The sequence below is a fragment of the Zeus faber genome (genome assembly GCF_960531495.2).
Source record: "Zeus faber genome assembly, chromosome: 3".
NCBI lineage: Eukaryota > Metazoa > Chordata > Actinopteri > Zeiformes > Zeidae > Zeus > Zeus faber.
Window position 1 is genome coordinate 4,326,885 of NC_137190.1, and position 16,872 is coordinate 4,343,756.

The following is a 16,872-nucleotide window of genomic DNA, read 5'->3' on the forward strand; positions in this document are numbered from 1 at the left end:
GTGAACCCCATTCAGCCGTCGAGGCAGCGGACGCACATGGACGACAGCAGCAGCTGGGACATCGTGAAGGCCACACAGTAAGGACGGCCGTCTCCGTCAACTGGTCGAACTACTTTACATAGTTCTGAGACCAAAACACATGGTGGCATGGAGGCTTGACTGCAACTTAAATTCTTTGTTTTTATGTATTGTTCCATGTCATTTGAAGCATGTTTTTGCTATGTTGAGTTTTTATTTTTTATATTTATAAATCACAGGAGTCTACTTTGCTACTGTGCACTATGCTGTGTAGATACATCTGTAATCTGAATTTGAATGCTATTTGGTGACCTTTTTTAAATCAGTTGGGGAAAAAAACAAAGCAGATTTTCGCCAGATAATAATCTTGTGAGCCTCTTATCGCTTTAATTCACACCTTCTCTATCCAGTACGTAATGGGTTTATTTTTTCCAATGTTTGTATTCTAAACTACTTTGCATCAAGTGGTCAAGCCCTAGTGCTGCTCTTCTCCTTTATTTGGGGATGCTGTGATGCATTCTCTTGCATCTGCTTTTTATCTTAAAGGCTCTTAATCTTACTTCTTGATCTTAATTATGGTAATATCTTTGATCTAATGATCTGATGTGAGAATATGTATAAGGTGCATTATGTTGTATTATGTTACATTGCTAACAGGAACAAGTACTACAAACTTAAAAATTGAAGGCAGGTAATTTTTATGTATTCTAAGCTCTTATTTCTTCGTGTTTTTGAGGTTTGGGATCTTGGAGCGGTGTAAGGAGCTGGTAGATGCCGGGTACAACGTGAGGCAGCCAGACAAGGAGAATGTCTCCCTGCTGCATTGGGCGGCCATCAACAACCGCTCCGAGCTGGTCAAGTAAGACCTGTTGGATAAATCGTTCAATATCTAATTGTCGGGTGTATTGTTATGATGATCAGACAGAAAACACAGAGAAAGGGATCCTAGAGACTGAAAATACAATTTAGATGAAAGTCAATTCCCCCTTCACCTGATGGTTTTTCTCTCAGATATTACATGTCGAAGGGGGCTGTTGTGGACCAGCTTGGTGGAGACCTCAACTCCACTCCTCTTCACTGGGCCATCAGGTGAGAAGGAGATGATTGGTCACGAGTCTTTCGACTGTGGCCCACGTTTTCATGTTTTTCATCACTTGTAACACTGGGTTTAATTTATCAATATTTTGGTATGGTTGTATTTTTGTGTGAAAAATTCAAATCCTGAATTGGGTACACTGAAAGATATGATTTTATTCAATTAAAACACAGCAGTGCTTTTTAAAATAAAATATAGATTTTATCACTTCATTTTGAATAAATTGTAACTTCTTCATCCATTGGTGGGCGGTGTGAGTCACAGGTTGTGCCACCACAGTTATATAGTGACCTAAGCACGAGTGTAACGGAGAAAGAAAACCACAGTGTGGAAAGAAATAAACACAAACTCTCTAACATCTTTTATGTTCTGTACTAGTGTCGTACACAAATGGATTCTGCTCGTGTTTTGTAAATGAGACACACACCTGGAGAAAGGCATGTTGGTCACAGCAATGACTTGTTTGGTTGTTTCTAAGTGAACTCAGTTTTTCTTCGTGCGCAGGCAAGGCCACCTCTCCATGGTGATCCAGCTGCTGCGCTCCGGAGCCGATCCCTCCCTGGCCGACGGAGAGGGATACCACAGCCTGCACCTCGCCATCCTCTTCCAGCACATGGCCATTGCCGCGTACCTCATGGCCAAGGGTCAGGTGGGCTCACCACGTCCTACCACACTCTCTGCGGCACGTTGAGGATGTTGGTCTTTTTGGTGTTTTGGTGATGTTGGTTTTAGGCAAATTAGATCGCTCTCACATTTGCCTCTTTGCTTCCAGGAAGTCGACAGCCCCGATTGCAACGGACAGACGTCGCTGATGTTGGCTGCCCAGAAGATTATCGGGTAAATCTGTTGGCTCTCCTCTAACTCTCATACTTGCTGATACCGATGTCCATGCTCACCCAAATGAAAGAGCTGATTATTACAATGATATGTCACATGATATGTGTAATCATATCAACTGACTGAATGATTGTGTGAACTCGGCTGGTTGAAGGAATTAAAATATCGCTGATGCCACATTCATACTATTATCTTCTTCCGTTTTTTCACTGTATTCTTTAGAATGTGTGCATGTAAACACACAGTTCCACATTAGTATTGCTGGGGGAGTTGTAAAATCACCCAGATTACCTGTTTGATTCCTCAGGCCGGAGCCCACAAACTTCCTGATCAAGAACAACGCTTCCGTCAGCGCCGTGGACAAAGTGAACAGGAACACACCGTTGCACTGCGCCGTCCTGGCGGGCAACGTAGACGCAGCTCACATCCTGCTGGAGGTTGGCGCCAGCGTCGACGCCGAGAACATCAATGTAAATCCCCACCTTTGGATTGTAACAGTTTATCAAAAAATCACATTTGACAATCATTTGAGCTGACCGCCACCTTATGCTGAAATCGTTACATTCCACAATCGTACGTCTCCGTCGAAAATGAAGGGGACATTTAAACCAACGTGGAATTAATAGAATGCAAATGATCCATCGTGACTAACGGTGCCGTCTCCCATCTTCATGGTGATGTCCCTTCTGGCTGTGTCTTTGGTGCTCGTCCTCAGGGTCACACTCCCATCGACCTGGCCCACCAGGTCCACAGCCCGCTGCTCATCCACATGCTGAACCACATCAAGCAGGAGAGGATCCGCTCCAACTCCCGCTGCCTGCGGATCATCACCAAGTACAAGGTGGGGACGCGACACGGAAGTATAGTTATGTATGTATGCAAAGAAACGTCCAGCGTTTTAACGTCCGCCTCTCCGTGTCCTTCAAGGTGTTGTTGCAGTTTATATTCTGCGTGGCTCTGTTTGGGAGTTTGGGCGGCATCGCCGACATGGACACAGAGTCGTGGTTGCTCAAAGGGATCCTGCTCACCTGCGTCGTCTGCGTCGTCAATCTGGTCTCGAGGTGAGAAAGCACAGGGACCACGCCCTTTACACCAAACCGTTATCTGCTTATCAGTAGGATTTGATCAAACATGTTGCCAATGTTGCATGTAGTCAATAAAAATGTATTAATGCTTGAAGGTGTTTAACCATAAAGATCTACGGAGATGTTTTGTTGTTTCTTTGCGTGAATGCCACATTTATCATTCAAGTATTTTGTTAACCTTAACTGTAAACCTCTAAGTGTGGATCCTAATTATTACTGAATATGTGTCTAAACAGGAACTTGCCCAGTCCAGCCTTCCGCTCTCTAGTTCCAGCGACAGCGCTCATGGCCTCAGTCTTCTGGATGTTGGTCACCTGGTTCCTGTGGTTTCTGCCAGATATCCTTCACAGCAGCCGTCCATGGCCTTACCCTGGGTCACACTTTCTTGAAGGCCAGGGAGTTTCAAAACCCAATTCCAAAAATAATTTTCTTTTTGAATATCATGTAGTTTTAACTATTTTGTAAAACAAAGTTTTTATACATGCCTCTGTGTTATGGAAGGCTAGACAAATGGAAGACAAACTGTGTATTGTACATTAAAGACACAGACACATGTAATTTAACCGACATTAAATTGTATTTTAAGCTACATGACTACAAATTACATGTTTATAATTGAAAGATCGTGTATATGCAACTTTTTCGGAAGGGGGGCTCTCCCCAGGTAGTCTTCCAAGGGAGGCCTTCCTATTAAAAGGAAAAAAATAAAATCTAGATTTTCACAATTGTGACTTCATGCCGTTGGCTGAGTGAGAGGTTTGTTCCCTCAGCCTGAACCACATGGTCCTAGCGCCACCGTTCAGGTTCTGTTCACCATCAACGCCACCGTCCTGCTCTACTACTACCTCCGCACCTGCAGGACGGACCCCGGCTTCATCAAGTCCACGGAGGAAGAAAACAAAATGGTAGTATGGATTACTTTGGTGTTATAAACATCCAGTGTTTTCTTTTTCTTTTTAAACAAAACTGACATTTTTCTTTTTTCTTTTCCTCGCGGCGGCAGAACGTCTTGATGTTGGCTGAGGCCGGTTGTCTGGACCAGAGGATCTTCTGCACTTCTTGTATGGTGAGAGAAGCGCGATCCGACAGTTCTCACCGCCCTCATTCACAAAATATTTTGTATTCAATCTTCTTTGTTTCGCAGATAAAGAAACCCATGAGAGCGCATCACTGTTTCACCTGCGACGCCTGTGTGGCGAAGCAGGACCACCACTCCATCTGGACAAACAGCTGCATCGGTGAGACGCAGTCTGACCCTGGTCTCTAACCCAGGGGTTCCCAAACTGGGGTCTGTGAATTAGGCTTGGACCGATATTCGATAATGTTGAATGTCATGATATTTGCCGCCATATGCGATATTTAACAGTATCGAAGTACAGTATGTGGACGTGTCCGCAACAGCGAGGAAGCAGGTGGATGTTCATATTGTTGCAGCTCTGACAGCACCGACGAGTGCTCGCTAACGATCACTAGCGCACACTAGCGATGGGTCTCTTGCGACCGGTGTGCTAAAACAGTGTGTTGTTCCTGATGAAGGTTATTTTATTTTATGTCTGCTTATCGAACGAAGCCGTGTGTAATGGGTACACTTTTTCCGTGACTCTCTCCCCGATCACCCCCTCTCCATGCGTTATGTACAGAAAATAGTTATGCGCAGGATCTACGAGTCATGTCCCGTCCCCACACAGATTTTAGCTGTTTTATTGGGAGGAACGGGGCACAGCTCTCTGTGTTGCTCTCCATCATCTGGGCGCACGGAGAGCCGTGTTCGCGTCCATGTCCCTGTGCGTTTTGTTAGCTTCTATTTGTTTTATCCTGTTAGTCGGTTCTCCGTGATCCGGCATTAAAGGTTTAGACTCTACCATGAAAACAAAATAACTAAAAACTGTGCTCTTGTCATTCTACAGGCCATCCACAGGACAGTTATTGCAGCAGTTCTTGATGATTTAAGAATTAATAAAGAGTTGCATTGCAGGTTGAGAACTTGAACTACACTTGCAGACTAACTCTGTCCTGGATGCAATGGCACACAAATACTCTGTGTTATATGTCCAGCATGCTGACAGCACAGGTTAAAAAAAACAAATAGACTGTTTTTTATAGTCGATGTATTTTTATGTTTTATTTTTATCGAATGAAACTAAATAACAGCATGTGTAATGGGAAAACTAGAATACTTTCTCTCTCGGGCAATTCCCAGACCTTTTTTATATAGATTTTCCAGTTGATAGATAGATAGATCAATAGATGTATTAATTAACGTATAATTAATTACAATTTCAAAATAATTGTTCCTCTGTCGTCTCAGGCGCACGGAACCATCACTTCTTTGTTCTCTTCCTGGCGTCGCTCATATTCATGGGAGCTTGGATATTCTACGGTTGCCTCATATGTAAGTACCAATGCGAAAGGTTATTATCTTAAAGTGTAGAATGCAAAAAGTACCAGGATGATGTAGGGCTGGTATTAATGATATTCGAGTTTTACAAAATCAAATATCATTCATATGTTTTGACCAAATAGCTTGATATCGACATTACGGCATTTTGGTGATGACTTTTGGTGCTTTTATAAGATATTTATGAGAAATAATCATTATGACCAGGCAGGTTTGATTAGAACAGCTATAACAGTCTATGAAGTCCAGAATATTTCCTTGAAACTTGATCTTCAATCTTGGAATGGATGCCAGGCTTTTTTTATTATGAGAGGACTGTTTATCTTCCAGACTAGACAGTGTTTAGGGATGGCTGAATACACATACTACAGGAGGCCAAAACATTAGTACACATCTGCAGTATATGATTTCAGACATGGCACACGTCTCTCGTACGTCGCAGTGTTTTGTTTATTGGTAATCCACACTGAAGTGTGCTCCCTGCTGTTCAGACTGGTCCAGGCACTGCATGCTGCAGTTCCAGGAGCAGGGGCTGTGGGGCTCCATTGCCGTCCTGGTGGGCTGCTCCCCGTGGGTGCTGAGCATCTTCTGCCTGGCCTTCTACCACACCTGCTGGTCCTCAGTCATCCTGCTGCTGCAGCTCTACCAGGTCAGTGAAGTTTTATCAGTTATGTAAAGTTAACATTTTACTCCACTACAATTCTTAAACAGTTACGTTACTTTCAGGTTTTTTTTTGTTGTTTTTTTATGATGGACTGCATCTATAAAACTTTTGATTTAGGATTGCTTATTAGTGATTCATTAGCTCCACATCCTTGTCGATTACCATGATTACCAATACATTTTTTGTGAATCGTAATCACAATCTGCATGATCCGAAATGTAGTTTTTATGCCTATTCAATTGTCAGCTCCTTATAAAAATTAAAGAAAAATATTTCCAATAGGCCAGTCCTTAGAACAGAAGGCAAGAAATATACAAAGTATGAGCGTATTTTAGGCTCAAAGGAAACTAGTATTTAAAAATTTGAAATAGAGTTTGAAATATTCGGTTAACGTGCAACATTTGTATTATATTCAGCTCTTAACCACATTAAAAAGTGAACCGAAGTGCCAAATAGAATTTGCTGATGCCTGTAAACGCTCTGCTAATTTTAGCATTTTGCCGAGCACAAAGAGATGGGATGCGGTTTGATCTCCTTTTGAAACGCAGATCGCTTTCCTGGGACTTACCACCAGCGAGAGGAACATTCTGATGCACCACCAGAGGAAGCTGCCGCAGTCCTCCCTCCGACAGAACCCCTACAAGTGAGCCCCACTCCTCCCATGGCGTTTCACACTATATGTTTGATAAAACACAGTTTTATGTGATATATGCTGTATTGTGTGGTAATTAGAGGAAAGTTGCATCAACATGTGCACTTGATATCTAAAATGAATGTGGTGAAGGGGTGTGGATATTTTTTAAAAGCAACATTGAAACCCAACATTTCCCGTGTCTCATGTTCCAATGACTTTAAGCGTTATAGCAGTTAAACAAATACCTGATGCTGAGTTGAGATGATTGTGTGAGTACATTCTCCTATAAGGTGTATCAAGGAGCGTGAGTATTTACTGCATTCTGATAACATATCGATGTTGGGATATGAGACGACGTATTGTCGAGATTTCAGTTGTTGTAATATTGCAACGTAGTTAAATATTGTCTTTTAAGGAGCACAACAGTGAATTAATACAACGTTCTACCCTCCATAGACTTTTAGCTGTTATAGTCAAAGATCCGAATGTCCGCATTACTTATAATTGGTCCTCAGATATTTCTTGTGTGTAAATATCAAGCCCAAAGTGTCAAAGGAAAGTTTAAATATGGTCATGTTTTGTGATACTTCCTCTGTAGCCTGGGCGTGATGAGGAATCTGGTGTCGTTCTTCCATCTGCGATGCTGCGGCCTCTTCAAGCCCACGCTGATCGACTGGACCCAGCAGGTTCCTCTGGGCCACGAGCCGCCCACGTTCAGGACCCTGGACACGGTCTGACCCCACCCCCACCACCACATGCCCTGAACACGGTCAGGGACCTGAAGTCCCATCAGTGCTGGACCAAAAGGCACATGGCTTATTTATTTATACATAGATATAAATAATATACATGTTTTTAAGCAATTTGTTCTTACGAAGAGAGGCCACTATAAAGGGAGGAGGTTTAGAGCGAGGTGGAGGGACTGACTCGTTTCCCTTTTCCTAAAGACTTCATCTCAATTCCAAAACAATGCCGTAGAATACACACGGAAACTGTGTTCAAGGTCATTAAAATGACAGCCTACCATTACTGTACAAACAGTTAGTTTCGTCTTTGTCTCACTGATGCCGAAGAGATAAAATACTTACTTGGTATTAAAGGACAGGTTCATGTTTTTCAACCCAGGCCTTATGGAAATGTTGCTTCCCATCGTTTCTAATTGCTCCGAGCAAAACCTCGCTGCATGAAGAACACTTATCACATTTTATTTAGAGTGGCTTTTTATAGTTTGACATCCAAAGTCTTAACGTCGCTTCAGCAGGTTGCCAGTAGCAAGCAACACACCTTCCTGTTTCTAGTCTCCTAGGTGAGAGTGGATGGAGACTAAAGAGGTAATTTGCAGACGTGCAAAAGAGTCAAGACACTGATAAAGTGTCTGAAGGTTGTGAGCTTTGTTTTCAAAAAGGGGATGATGTCCTTTTTTTTTTTTTTTTTTTTTTTTTTTTTTTAAGGTTAAAATGTTTGCCCCATTGCAACTGTTCACTCAGTGCGACGCTGCAGCTGTTGTTCCTGGGTGCTAACGGCACGGTGAGGTGCTGTCAACGCTTATTAATGATGGAGTCAACATTTTAATCACGCCTGGGCTGAAAGCCTGCAGAGCTATCCTTTTAACGATCATGAAAGTGTTTTGCTGCCCGGCCAACGAGGACTAGACTCCTCCTCTTGACGACAGCTCAACCTCTTGGTTTCCTTTTCCCCAAATTTTTTGTTTTCCACTCACTTGTTGTACATACTGCTGCTGCCTTATACTTGAGGAAATAAGTGGAAGGAGAGTCGGCCTTTAACGACATGGCTTGTATATGAAGATTTGCTTTGTTTTTTATATATCTATACTTATATATATGGGAATATTTCGGCCTATTTTTTTATCACTATTTCCGAAAGAAAGAAACAATCTTTTAAAGTGTATGTTTTATGACTTTTGTAAGCGGCATGCGTTTGGTAAACAATGACCACTATGACACACTTCTATAGTGGTATAGGACTGGTACACATATGTTGTGCCTGTCTTTTTTTAAATTTTACTTTAAACTCTGCGTGGACCCTCGGTGCATGCGGTCTTAACGCAGGCCTCTATGTTTTTTGATTAAATATTCCTGTGATTTGCACAAAACCAGTTCCTTTTTTAATCCAACCACTATGAACGGACGACTCTTTCAGCAGCCTTAATCGTCCTGGCTGGAGAATGAGCACCTCCTTAATTCACTTTATTTCCACACACGTTCCTTTTTTTTGCTTGAGCTCGTTCTCCACACAGTTTTGTGCCGTCAGGTCGTTGCACTGGAATAAAAATGAATGAAAGATTTTGTTTTTCCCCCACTTTGCTTTCATTTTCACTTATTTCTGTTCAAAACAAACTGTTTTGGGGAATAAAGAGTGTTTTGCATTTGAAAATCTGAATTCACTTGATGTAACATCTGTTCATGACTCTTACACTATTGGCTAATGATGAATCTGATAGGAATCAATGAATTATCCTATATTATAAATATTGTAACTGAGTAGTGAATCCAGTTTGAACATGTTTCAGAATTCATCAAATATATCGTAATTTTCTTTGAATTATGTGTTTTGTCAGTAGAACACAACTTTTAATTTACCGTATTTCCTCAAATAGTGACCGGAGCCTTTATTTACCTCAACTGCAGAGGGTACCAGGCCTTTATTGTAGGCAGGCTTTTAATTCTAATCCACTCTGTTTTATAAGCATATTTGATCATATTTTAGTATAACATTTAAAATCAAACTTCTGTCTGGACGCCATGCCATGAAAACACATTTAACACATGAAAAAAGAGAGCGAGTAGCTGCCCTTAAAGTCACACTCGTGGTGGAAGTTTTCAGAGCGCGTCTTGAACGCACCACTTCCAACTCGGAGAGCGAGATCGCTCAGGGCGGGGCATTTACCCGAAGAAGCGCTCTGCTACGCAGCATTTGGAAACGGAGTAAATTAAATACATCTACAATAAAAAGACACTTTTTATTTGCTTTGTTTGGGGGCTGAGCTCCGCACCGGAACAGCGCTGCAGCTTCAATCAGTTGTTCCCCTGTGTTTGAGTCTGTATTTGAGTCAGGTTTGTATTTGTTCGTGTACACCACGCCCCTGGCATTTATTAGAGACCTGCGTTTTATTTGACTACCTCTTTATATTTGAGGAAATACCGTATTTAGAATTTGATTGTTGGACACAGATTTCTTTACATTTTGCAGTAATTATATACTTGTGAGACAAATACTTGTATAATGATAACTCATTCATCACTAACTCATTCGGCACTAATTTACGATGTAATAGTGTAAGATATGTGAACAGATGTTACTCTAAATGTCTACAATACTTAACAGATTTATTATTGCAAAGAGTGAATAAAGTGTTATTCTGTTCGCTTGAATTTTGCAGGATTTTCTGGAGTAACAAAGGACGAATGCATTTCTTCAGTTAACTGTTTAGACCAAGGGAAGTGTTGACCAACCATCAGGTCACACTTCTGCTTTTTTTTTTTCCTTTTAATTAACTTGTTATAAAGTGCTCTTCTCATGATGGGACACCAATAACAATTGTCTTTGTGTTCGCACACATTCATTATTTGAACGTGGAAAACAATTGATCTAAATTGGAATTATTCAATAGCGCTGCATCGATGAAGTCATTGATTCAATAATAACAAATGACAATTTATTCTACAGACATAATTTACATGGTTTTTTTTTTTCCATTGTTTGCTTGTCAAGGTTATTAAAAATAGAGCTATCTTGCGCTGATATGCCGTTTTTTTCCAACACGTCTAATTTAAAAGTTCCCAGTCACAACTTAATTAAGTGTTGATTAAAAAACTCTGTTGCGCTTCGTTGTTCAAGGCGTAATTGTTTGGGAATGATGAACACGCTGTGCGTTGTTGATTGTACTTGCCTTGTTTATTCCAATTACCAGACAAGATTATTTATGAGCGCAAATAACAGTTTATTAATTATTCATTCAAACGGAACAAAGCAAGAGTAATCAAGTTTTAAAAAGGTCTCGATCAGAGTTGGAGTAATGAATAAATCACCTAGCAGGCAGACAGGTGATGTTTTGTAAAATGTTGCAATGATGACAAACCCAAAGGGATTTTACAACATTTTATTCACAAATGCACAAGGTTGTTCTGCCAGATTATAACATTGCAGTTTAAAAAAAAAACAAGACACACGCCGTGTTCCACGTGAAGCACCGCTCTGTGAAACCTTCACGGTCTACTCCGTCATGGCGATGTTCCCCAAACCGAATCCCTTTGGGCCGAAGTTCTTGGCGTAACAAACTGCAAAAACAAAGAGAGAACCATGCGAAAATATTCCACTTTGCCTCCCTCTGCACCTTGTTGTCCAAAATATTTACTGATTTGAAGTTTCTCTACTTCAGGCGTCTAACTCAGATGAACTGGCCAGGTCGTCTTCCCCTGGGGGGTTGGGGTTAGACATCAACCATCCAAGAATTGTTTTAATAACATACTGCATTAGTGAATTTTCTGATTTAAAAAAAAAAAAAAAAAAAAAAAAAAAAAAAGATTAACAAAAAATAAATACATCTTTTTTTAGATGTAGTATTCTTCTTCTTTGGGCTGCTCCCGTTAGGGGTGGCCACAGTGGATCATCTGCCTCCAACACCTTAAGTCCTGCGCATCTTCCTCCCTTACACCAACCGCCTGCATGCCCTCCCTCAGCACCTCCATAAAGCTTCTCTTTGGCTTCCTCTTTTCCTCCTGCCTGGCAGCTCCATCCTCAGCCTCCTTCTGCCAACGTAACTCTCATCTCAAACCATCTCAATCTGGCCTCTCTCACTGTTCCACCAAACTGTCCAACCTGAGCTGTCCCTCTAATGTCCTCGTTCTTAATCCTGTCCATCCTTGTCCCTCCCAATGAAAACCTCCACATCCTCAACTCTGCCACCTCCACTTCATCCACCTGCCTTTTTGTCGCTGCCACCGCCTCTAAACCGTACAACATGGCTGCTCTCACTACCGTCCTGTACACCTTCCTCTTCACTCTTGCTGGAACCCTTCTGTCACAGATCACTCCGGACACTCTTCTCCACCCACTCCACCCTGCCTGTACTCTCCACCTCTCTCCCGCACTCTCCGCTGCGTCGACAACAAGTACTTGAACTCATCCGCCTTCTCCACCTCCACTCCTTGCATTCTCAGCTTTTCACCCCCCTCCCTCCCATTCAGGCACATGTATTGTGTCTTACTCCTGCTGACTTTCATTCCTCTTCTCTCTAATGCTGCCTCCACTTCTCCAGGCTCTCCTCCACCTGCTCCCTACTCTCGCTACAGATCACAATGTCATCCGCCAACATCATAGTCCACAGAGACTCCTGCCTGATTTCATCTGTTAACCTGTCCATCACCACTGCAAAAAGAAAGGGCTCAGAGCTGATCCTTGATGCAATCCCACCTCCACTTTGAATGGCTTGGTCACACCTACTGCACACCTTACTACAGTCTGACTGCCTTCATACATATCCTGAACCACTCTTACCTACTTCTCTGCCAACCCCAACTTCCTCATGCATTACCACACTTCCTCTCTCGGCAGCCTATCAGAATCAGGAATACTTTAATAATCCCAGGGGGAAATCATATGCTTTCTTTAAATCCACAAAGACGCAGTGCAACTCCCTCTGGCCTTCCCTGTACTTTTCCATCAGCATTCTCAAAGCAAACATTGCATCTGTAGTACTCTTTCCTGGCATGAAACCATACTGCTGCTCGTCTCGTAAGGAACGCCACGGTCATCTCACCTAAACATTTCCATGCTTCCCCAGAGATGTCATCTGGGCCAACTGCCTTTCCACTCTTCATCCTCTTTAATGCTCTTCTCACCTCTTCCTTGCTAATTTTCTGCACTTCTTGATCCACTATCCCCACATCATCTACTCTTCTCTCCCTCATTTTATTTATTCATCAACTCCTCAAATTCCTCCTTCCAACTTCTCAACACACTCTCCTCACTAGTCAGCACGTTCCCATCATTATCCTTCATCACCCGAACCTGCTGTACATCCTTCCCAGCTTGGTCACTTTGTCTTGCCAATCGGTACAAGTCCTTTCCTCCTTCCTCACGGTCCAACCTCTCATACAACTCGTCGTACGCCTTTTCCTTTTCCTTTGCCACTTCTCTCTTCGCCTTGCGATGCATCAGCTTGTACTCCTGTCGACTTTCTTCATCTCTCTGATGATCCCATTTCATTTTCACCAACCTCTTTTACTCTATGCTCTCCTGTACTTCCTCATTCCACCACCAAGAGTCCTTGTCTTCCTTCCTCTTCCTGCATGATACACCGAAGACCTTCTTGGCGTCTCCCTCACCACTTCTGCAGTTGTTTACCAGTCATCTGGTAACCGTTCATTCCCACCTATCACCTGCCTTACCTCTTCCCTGAATTGCATGCAACACTCCTCCTTTTTCAACTTCCATTTTATCTCTGGCTCTTCTTTCACTCTCTTCCTCTTCCTGGCCCCCAGAGTCATCCTGCAGACCATCATCCGATGCTGCCTAGCAACACACTCCCCTACCACCACGTTACAGTCACTAATCTCTTTCAGATTGCACCTCCTGCATAAGATGGAGTCCACCTGTGTGCACCTTCCTCCACTCTTGTATGTCACCCTGTGTTGCTCCCTCTTCTTGAAATATGTATTCACAACAGCCAATTCCATTCTTTTGGCGAAATCCACCACCATCTGTCCTTCCACATTCCTCTCCTTGACACCCTACCTACCCATCACCTCCTCATCACCTATGTCTCTGATCCCTTCGCCCACATGCCCATTGAGATCTTCTCCAACGACTCTCTCTCCCTTGGGGACGCTCTCCACCACTACATCCAACTCACTAAAGAATTCTTTCTCTTCCATCTCACACCCAACTTGGGGAGCAGATGCACTGAACACATTCATTATGACCCCATTAATTTCCAGCTTCATGCTCATCACTCCGACACTCTCGTCACCTCATAAAACACTCTTGACATATTCTCCCTTTAAGACCATCCCTGCCCCATTTCTCCTGCCATCCACTCCACGGTAGAACAGTTTGTACCCGGCTCCGATACTCCTGGCCTTACTCCCCTTCCACCTGCTCTCTAGTACACATAGTACATCTACCTTCCTGCTTTCCATGTCAGCCAGCTCTCTCTCTTTACCCTTCATAGCGCCAACGTTAAAACGTTCCTACTCTCAACTCTACTCTCCTACCCTTCTTCCTCTCCTGCTGTCTCCGGACACGCCTTCCCCCTCTTCCTCTTCTTTGGCCGACAGAAGCACAATTTCCGCTGGGACCCTGTTGGTTAACGGCACCAGTGGTGGTCGTTGTTAACCTGGGCCTCGACCGATCCCGTATGGAAATCAGATTTGTTGTCATCATGTTTGATTTGCATGGTTTTTACGCCGGATGCCCTTCCTGACGCAACCCTCTCTATTCATACGGGCTTGGGACCGGCACTGATGCCTTGTGCACCCCTAGTGGCTTTTTTCTTTTAGATGTAGTATAATAAATAAAAAACACGTGATCATTAAAAAAAAAATTGTGAGTTTATATTTTATTCAGTTTTATATTCTGAAAACATGAAGTGAAATTGTGTGGATTTATTAAGCATTTATTTATTTATAGACTTAATTTACAAACCATAAAACAATATATTATAAATATGTCTGTGTGGGTGGGTGTGTGTGCGCGTGCGTTGTACCTTTACAGTACAGTTCTCCGTCCTTATCGGTCACAGTTGTGGACTCCAAACTCTTGCCACACAAGGCACAGCGGAAACAGGTTTTATGCCACGGCTACACACACACACACACACACACACACACACACACACACACACACACACACACACACACACACACACACACACACACACACACACACACACACACACACACGTGAGAGGAGCTTTTAGCTGTCGGGTGTCTCCCATGATGGCCTTGCGAGGCCGGCCTTATAGGCTTTGTGATTCCCGCTCACCTTCCCTGCTCCCATGATCCTCTCTGCTGCGTAGACCGCTTTGGAACACCTCGGACATCGGTCGGAACCGCCCAACTCCTGCGCATGTTTGCCGGGGCTCGGACTCGTGGTCGGGGGCCCCGGTTTGGAGCTACGGAAACGAGGAACCGGGAATTTACCTGATGTTCGGTCGGATGGAAAGCCCAGGAGGAAAGACGGGACCCGATGGAGGAGGCGGAGCAAGGACACCTACCCTTGAGGTTGAAGGCGTAGATTCTTCCCGGGGGGGTCCGAGCTGAGGGCCCCCGCGCCCTGCCCGTATCCGTAGCCTTTTGGCCCGTACTTCTTGCCATAGCAGGATTTGCAGTAGATCTCGGATTCGTGAGCTGCGACTGTCGTGCTGTCCAGTCCCTTTCTACAGGCCACTGTGCGGGAGGAAACACCCAGTTAGTCCCCTTAACCGCCCCGTGGTGGTGTTAGGGTGGGGACCTTTCCACCCCTCAGCGTCATGCAGGCGACAACTTGAGTTCACCGTGGGCGGAGGTGGATAACTCCCGGTTGAGGAAGTAAAGGCCCTGCCGTGTTTTTGGCCCGAGCCATGCACTGTGGAATGACGCCCGGATTGTCCACCTCTGGGGGAGCTGGACACAGCTCTAAAAATAAAGCACCAGGCGTCCGCTCTGCGTCCGTCAGCGCTGGCGTGCGCCGGATGCCGGGCGAGGGCTTCGCGTTTCTATTTCCAGGAGGCCAGACGGCCGCCCGCCGAAGGTCTGGCCGAGCGGGACCCCCGGGAGGAGGAAGGAGGGGGAGGAGGATGGAGGAGCGGGAGCCTCCCGGTGGAGCAATCCACCGGTCAGCGGGCGGAGGCCTGGACGGAGGACGTCGCATCGGACAGTCGTCACGTGGAGGCCGAGGGGTTGAGAAGAGCCGGAGCCTATTTTGGGTTTGTGCTCTGCTGCTGCTGGTGTCTCCAGCAGCTGTGAGCGCTCAACCAGGGTCACCTGACACGGGGCTCTGGCTGTTCTGAGGGATTTAGAGCTTGACATTCTGGATGCTGCGTGCGTGCGTGTTTGCTTAGAGGATGCTTAGTCCCTGTCGGGTGGATTCAAATTCAAGTTTGGTTTACATGCGGCCAGACGGGGGGAAGCTAATGACCACACACACCATGAGATCTGTGTGTGTTTTTGTGTGTGCACGCGTGCGCGTGTGTCTTACTGCAGATGAAGCAGGTCTTGTGGAAGCTCCTCCCGTTGCACTGTATCTCCTCCGCATGGTACACCGTCTTCACGCAGGCCGCGCACTTGGCGCCGCCGCCCCAGTTTGGCATCTTCGCAGCGGTGGGGGTGGGGGGGGGACCCGATAAAGGTCGGATGATGTCCGGGGGTGTCACGCACGTGGCCGCGTCTGGAGGGAGACATTTAGCGGGGGTGTGAGCGTTTTTAAAGCCGAAGCCCCAAGTCGAGCGACTCGACTGAAGCCGCGGGGGGCGGGAGCCTTCACGGGGGTTGTGGCGGACGCTCAGCGTTTTCATTCGTTTGGCAGGTCATCCGCCGCCTCACGGGGCTGCCGTGCGATATTTCGGGAACGGAGGCACTGGACGGTTAAGGAGCCGAACGGCCTCCGCGGTCGCTGTGCGCCGTCGTCGGACATTTTCGATCTCTCTTTGGACAAATCCGCAGCCTCTCTTTGCCAATTTTTAAGTTACTTGTAACAATTAAAATACAGACGAGGACTAGAATTTACCGCCAGAAAGGAGCTTGTCTGTGAGAAATGATTCCTTTACTATAACAGTAATAATAATCTCAAACCTATATATGGCACCGCTGAGGTAAAGTGTTTCACAATCAAGAGCTGAGACTTGGACAATCAAAAAAAATAAATAAATAAACCATAATGACCAAACAATTCAAATCAAATACGCAATAATGGTAAAAGCCATAATAATACATTAAACCACGGTTTGGGACTAGATCACAGGGAAAGTGAAGAAAAGTTAAATGATGTGAAAGGTTTTCAAAACTGTCTGAATGGGGAGATTTCCAAGATGAATCCCTCCTTTTGTTGACTTCCTTCAATGCATCCCCTCGATACAAATTCAACTGGTCCTTACCTCAGATCCGGTTCTGTCCCAGCGCCGCTCCCTTCTCCTCCACGCCG

The 16,872-nt window shown here is 44.5% G+C and overlaps 2 protein-coding genes across 2 annotated transcripts in view; one reads left to right on the forward strand and one right to left on the reverse strand.

Moving 5' to 3' along the window:
• Positions 1-10,504, forward strand: part of zdhhc13 (zDHHC palmitoyltransferase 13) — a 13,100-nt gene extending 2,596 nt beyond the window's left edge. Inside the window, exons 2-17 of the mRNA XM_079997561.1 lie at positions 1-77; positions 755-877; positions 1,030-1,107; positions 1,619-1,763; positions 1,887-1,951; positions 2,259-2,421; positions 2,667-2,792; positions 2,879-3,012; positions 3,273-3,373; positions 3,817-3,941; positions 4,040-4,102; positions 4,181-4,274; positions 5,345-5,428; positions 5,926-6,083; positions 6,647-6,741; positions 7,331-10,504. The exon at positions 1-77 is cut by the window's left edge and continues 141 nt beyond it. Coding sequence (XP_079853687.1) covers positions 1-77; positions 755-877; positions 1,030-1,107; positions 1,619-1,763; positions 1,887-1,951; positions 2,259-2,421; positions 2,667-2,792; positions 2,879-3,012; positions 3,273-3,373; positions 3,817-3,941; positions 4,040-4,102; positions 4,181-4,274; positions 5,345-5,428; positions 5,926-6,083; positions 6,647-6,741; positions 7,331-7,469 — 1,770 coding nt within the window. The 3' untranslated portion in view covers positions 7,470-10,504. The remainder of the gene's footprint in view (positions 78-754; positions 878-1,029; positions 1,108-1,618; positions 1,764-1,886; positions 1,952-2,258; positions 2,422-2,666; positions 2,793-2,878; positions 3,013-3,272; positions 3,374-3,816; positions 3,942-4,039; positions 4,103-4,180; positions 4,275-5,344; positions 5,429-5,925; positions 6,084-6,646; positions 6,742-7,330) is intronic.
• A 333-nt stretch (positions 10,505-10,837) lies between these two features.
• Positions 10,838-16,872, reverse strand: csrp3 (cysteine and glycine-rich protein 3 (cardiac LIM protein)). Its single transcript, XM_079997695.1, has 6 exons — positions 16,826-16,872; positions 15,931-16,119; positions 14,969-15,140; positions 14,737-14,866; positions 14,459-14,552; positions 10,838-11,030 (listed from the first exon to the last, which is right to left on the reverse strand). Exons 2-6 carry the CDS (start codon positions 16,040-16,042, stop codon positions 10,966-10,968), a joined length of 573 nt encoding a protein of 190 aa, XP_079853821.1. The 5' UTR covers positions 16,043-16,119; positions 16,826-16,872; the 3' UTR covers positions 10,838-10,965.

Bases quoted from the DNA above. Each gene is read 5' to 3' on its own strand.
- csrp3 (XM_079997695.1), bottom strand. From the start codon at position 16,042: ATGCCAAACTGGGGCGGCGGCGCCAAGTGCGCGGCCTGCGTGAAGACG. The intron at 15,141-15,930 runs GTAAGACACACG...CCTCCCGCACAG, and splicing joins CAAGACCTGCTTCATCTGCA to TGGCCTGTAGAAAGGGACTG. The intron at 11,031-14,458 runs GTACAACGCACG...TTGTTTTTGCAG, and splicing joins CGGAGAACTGTACTGTAAAG to TTTGTTACGCCAAGAACTTC.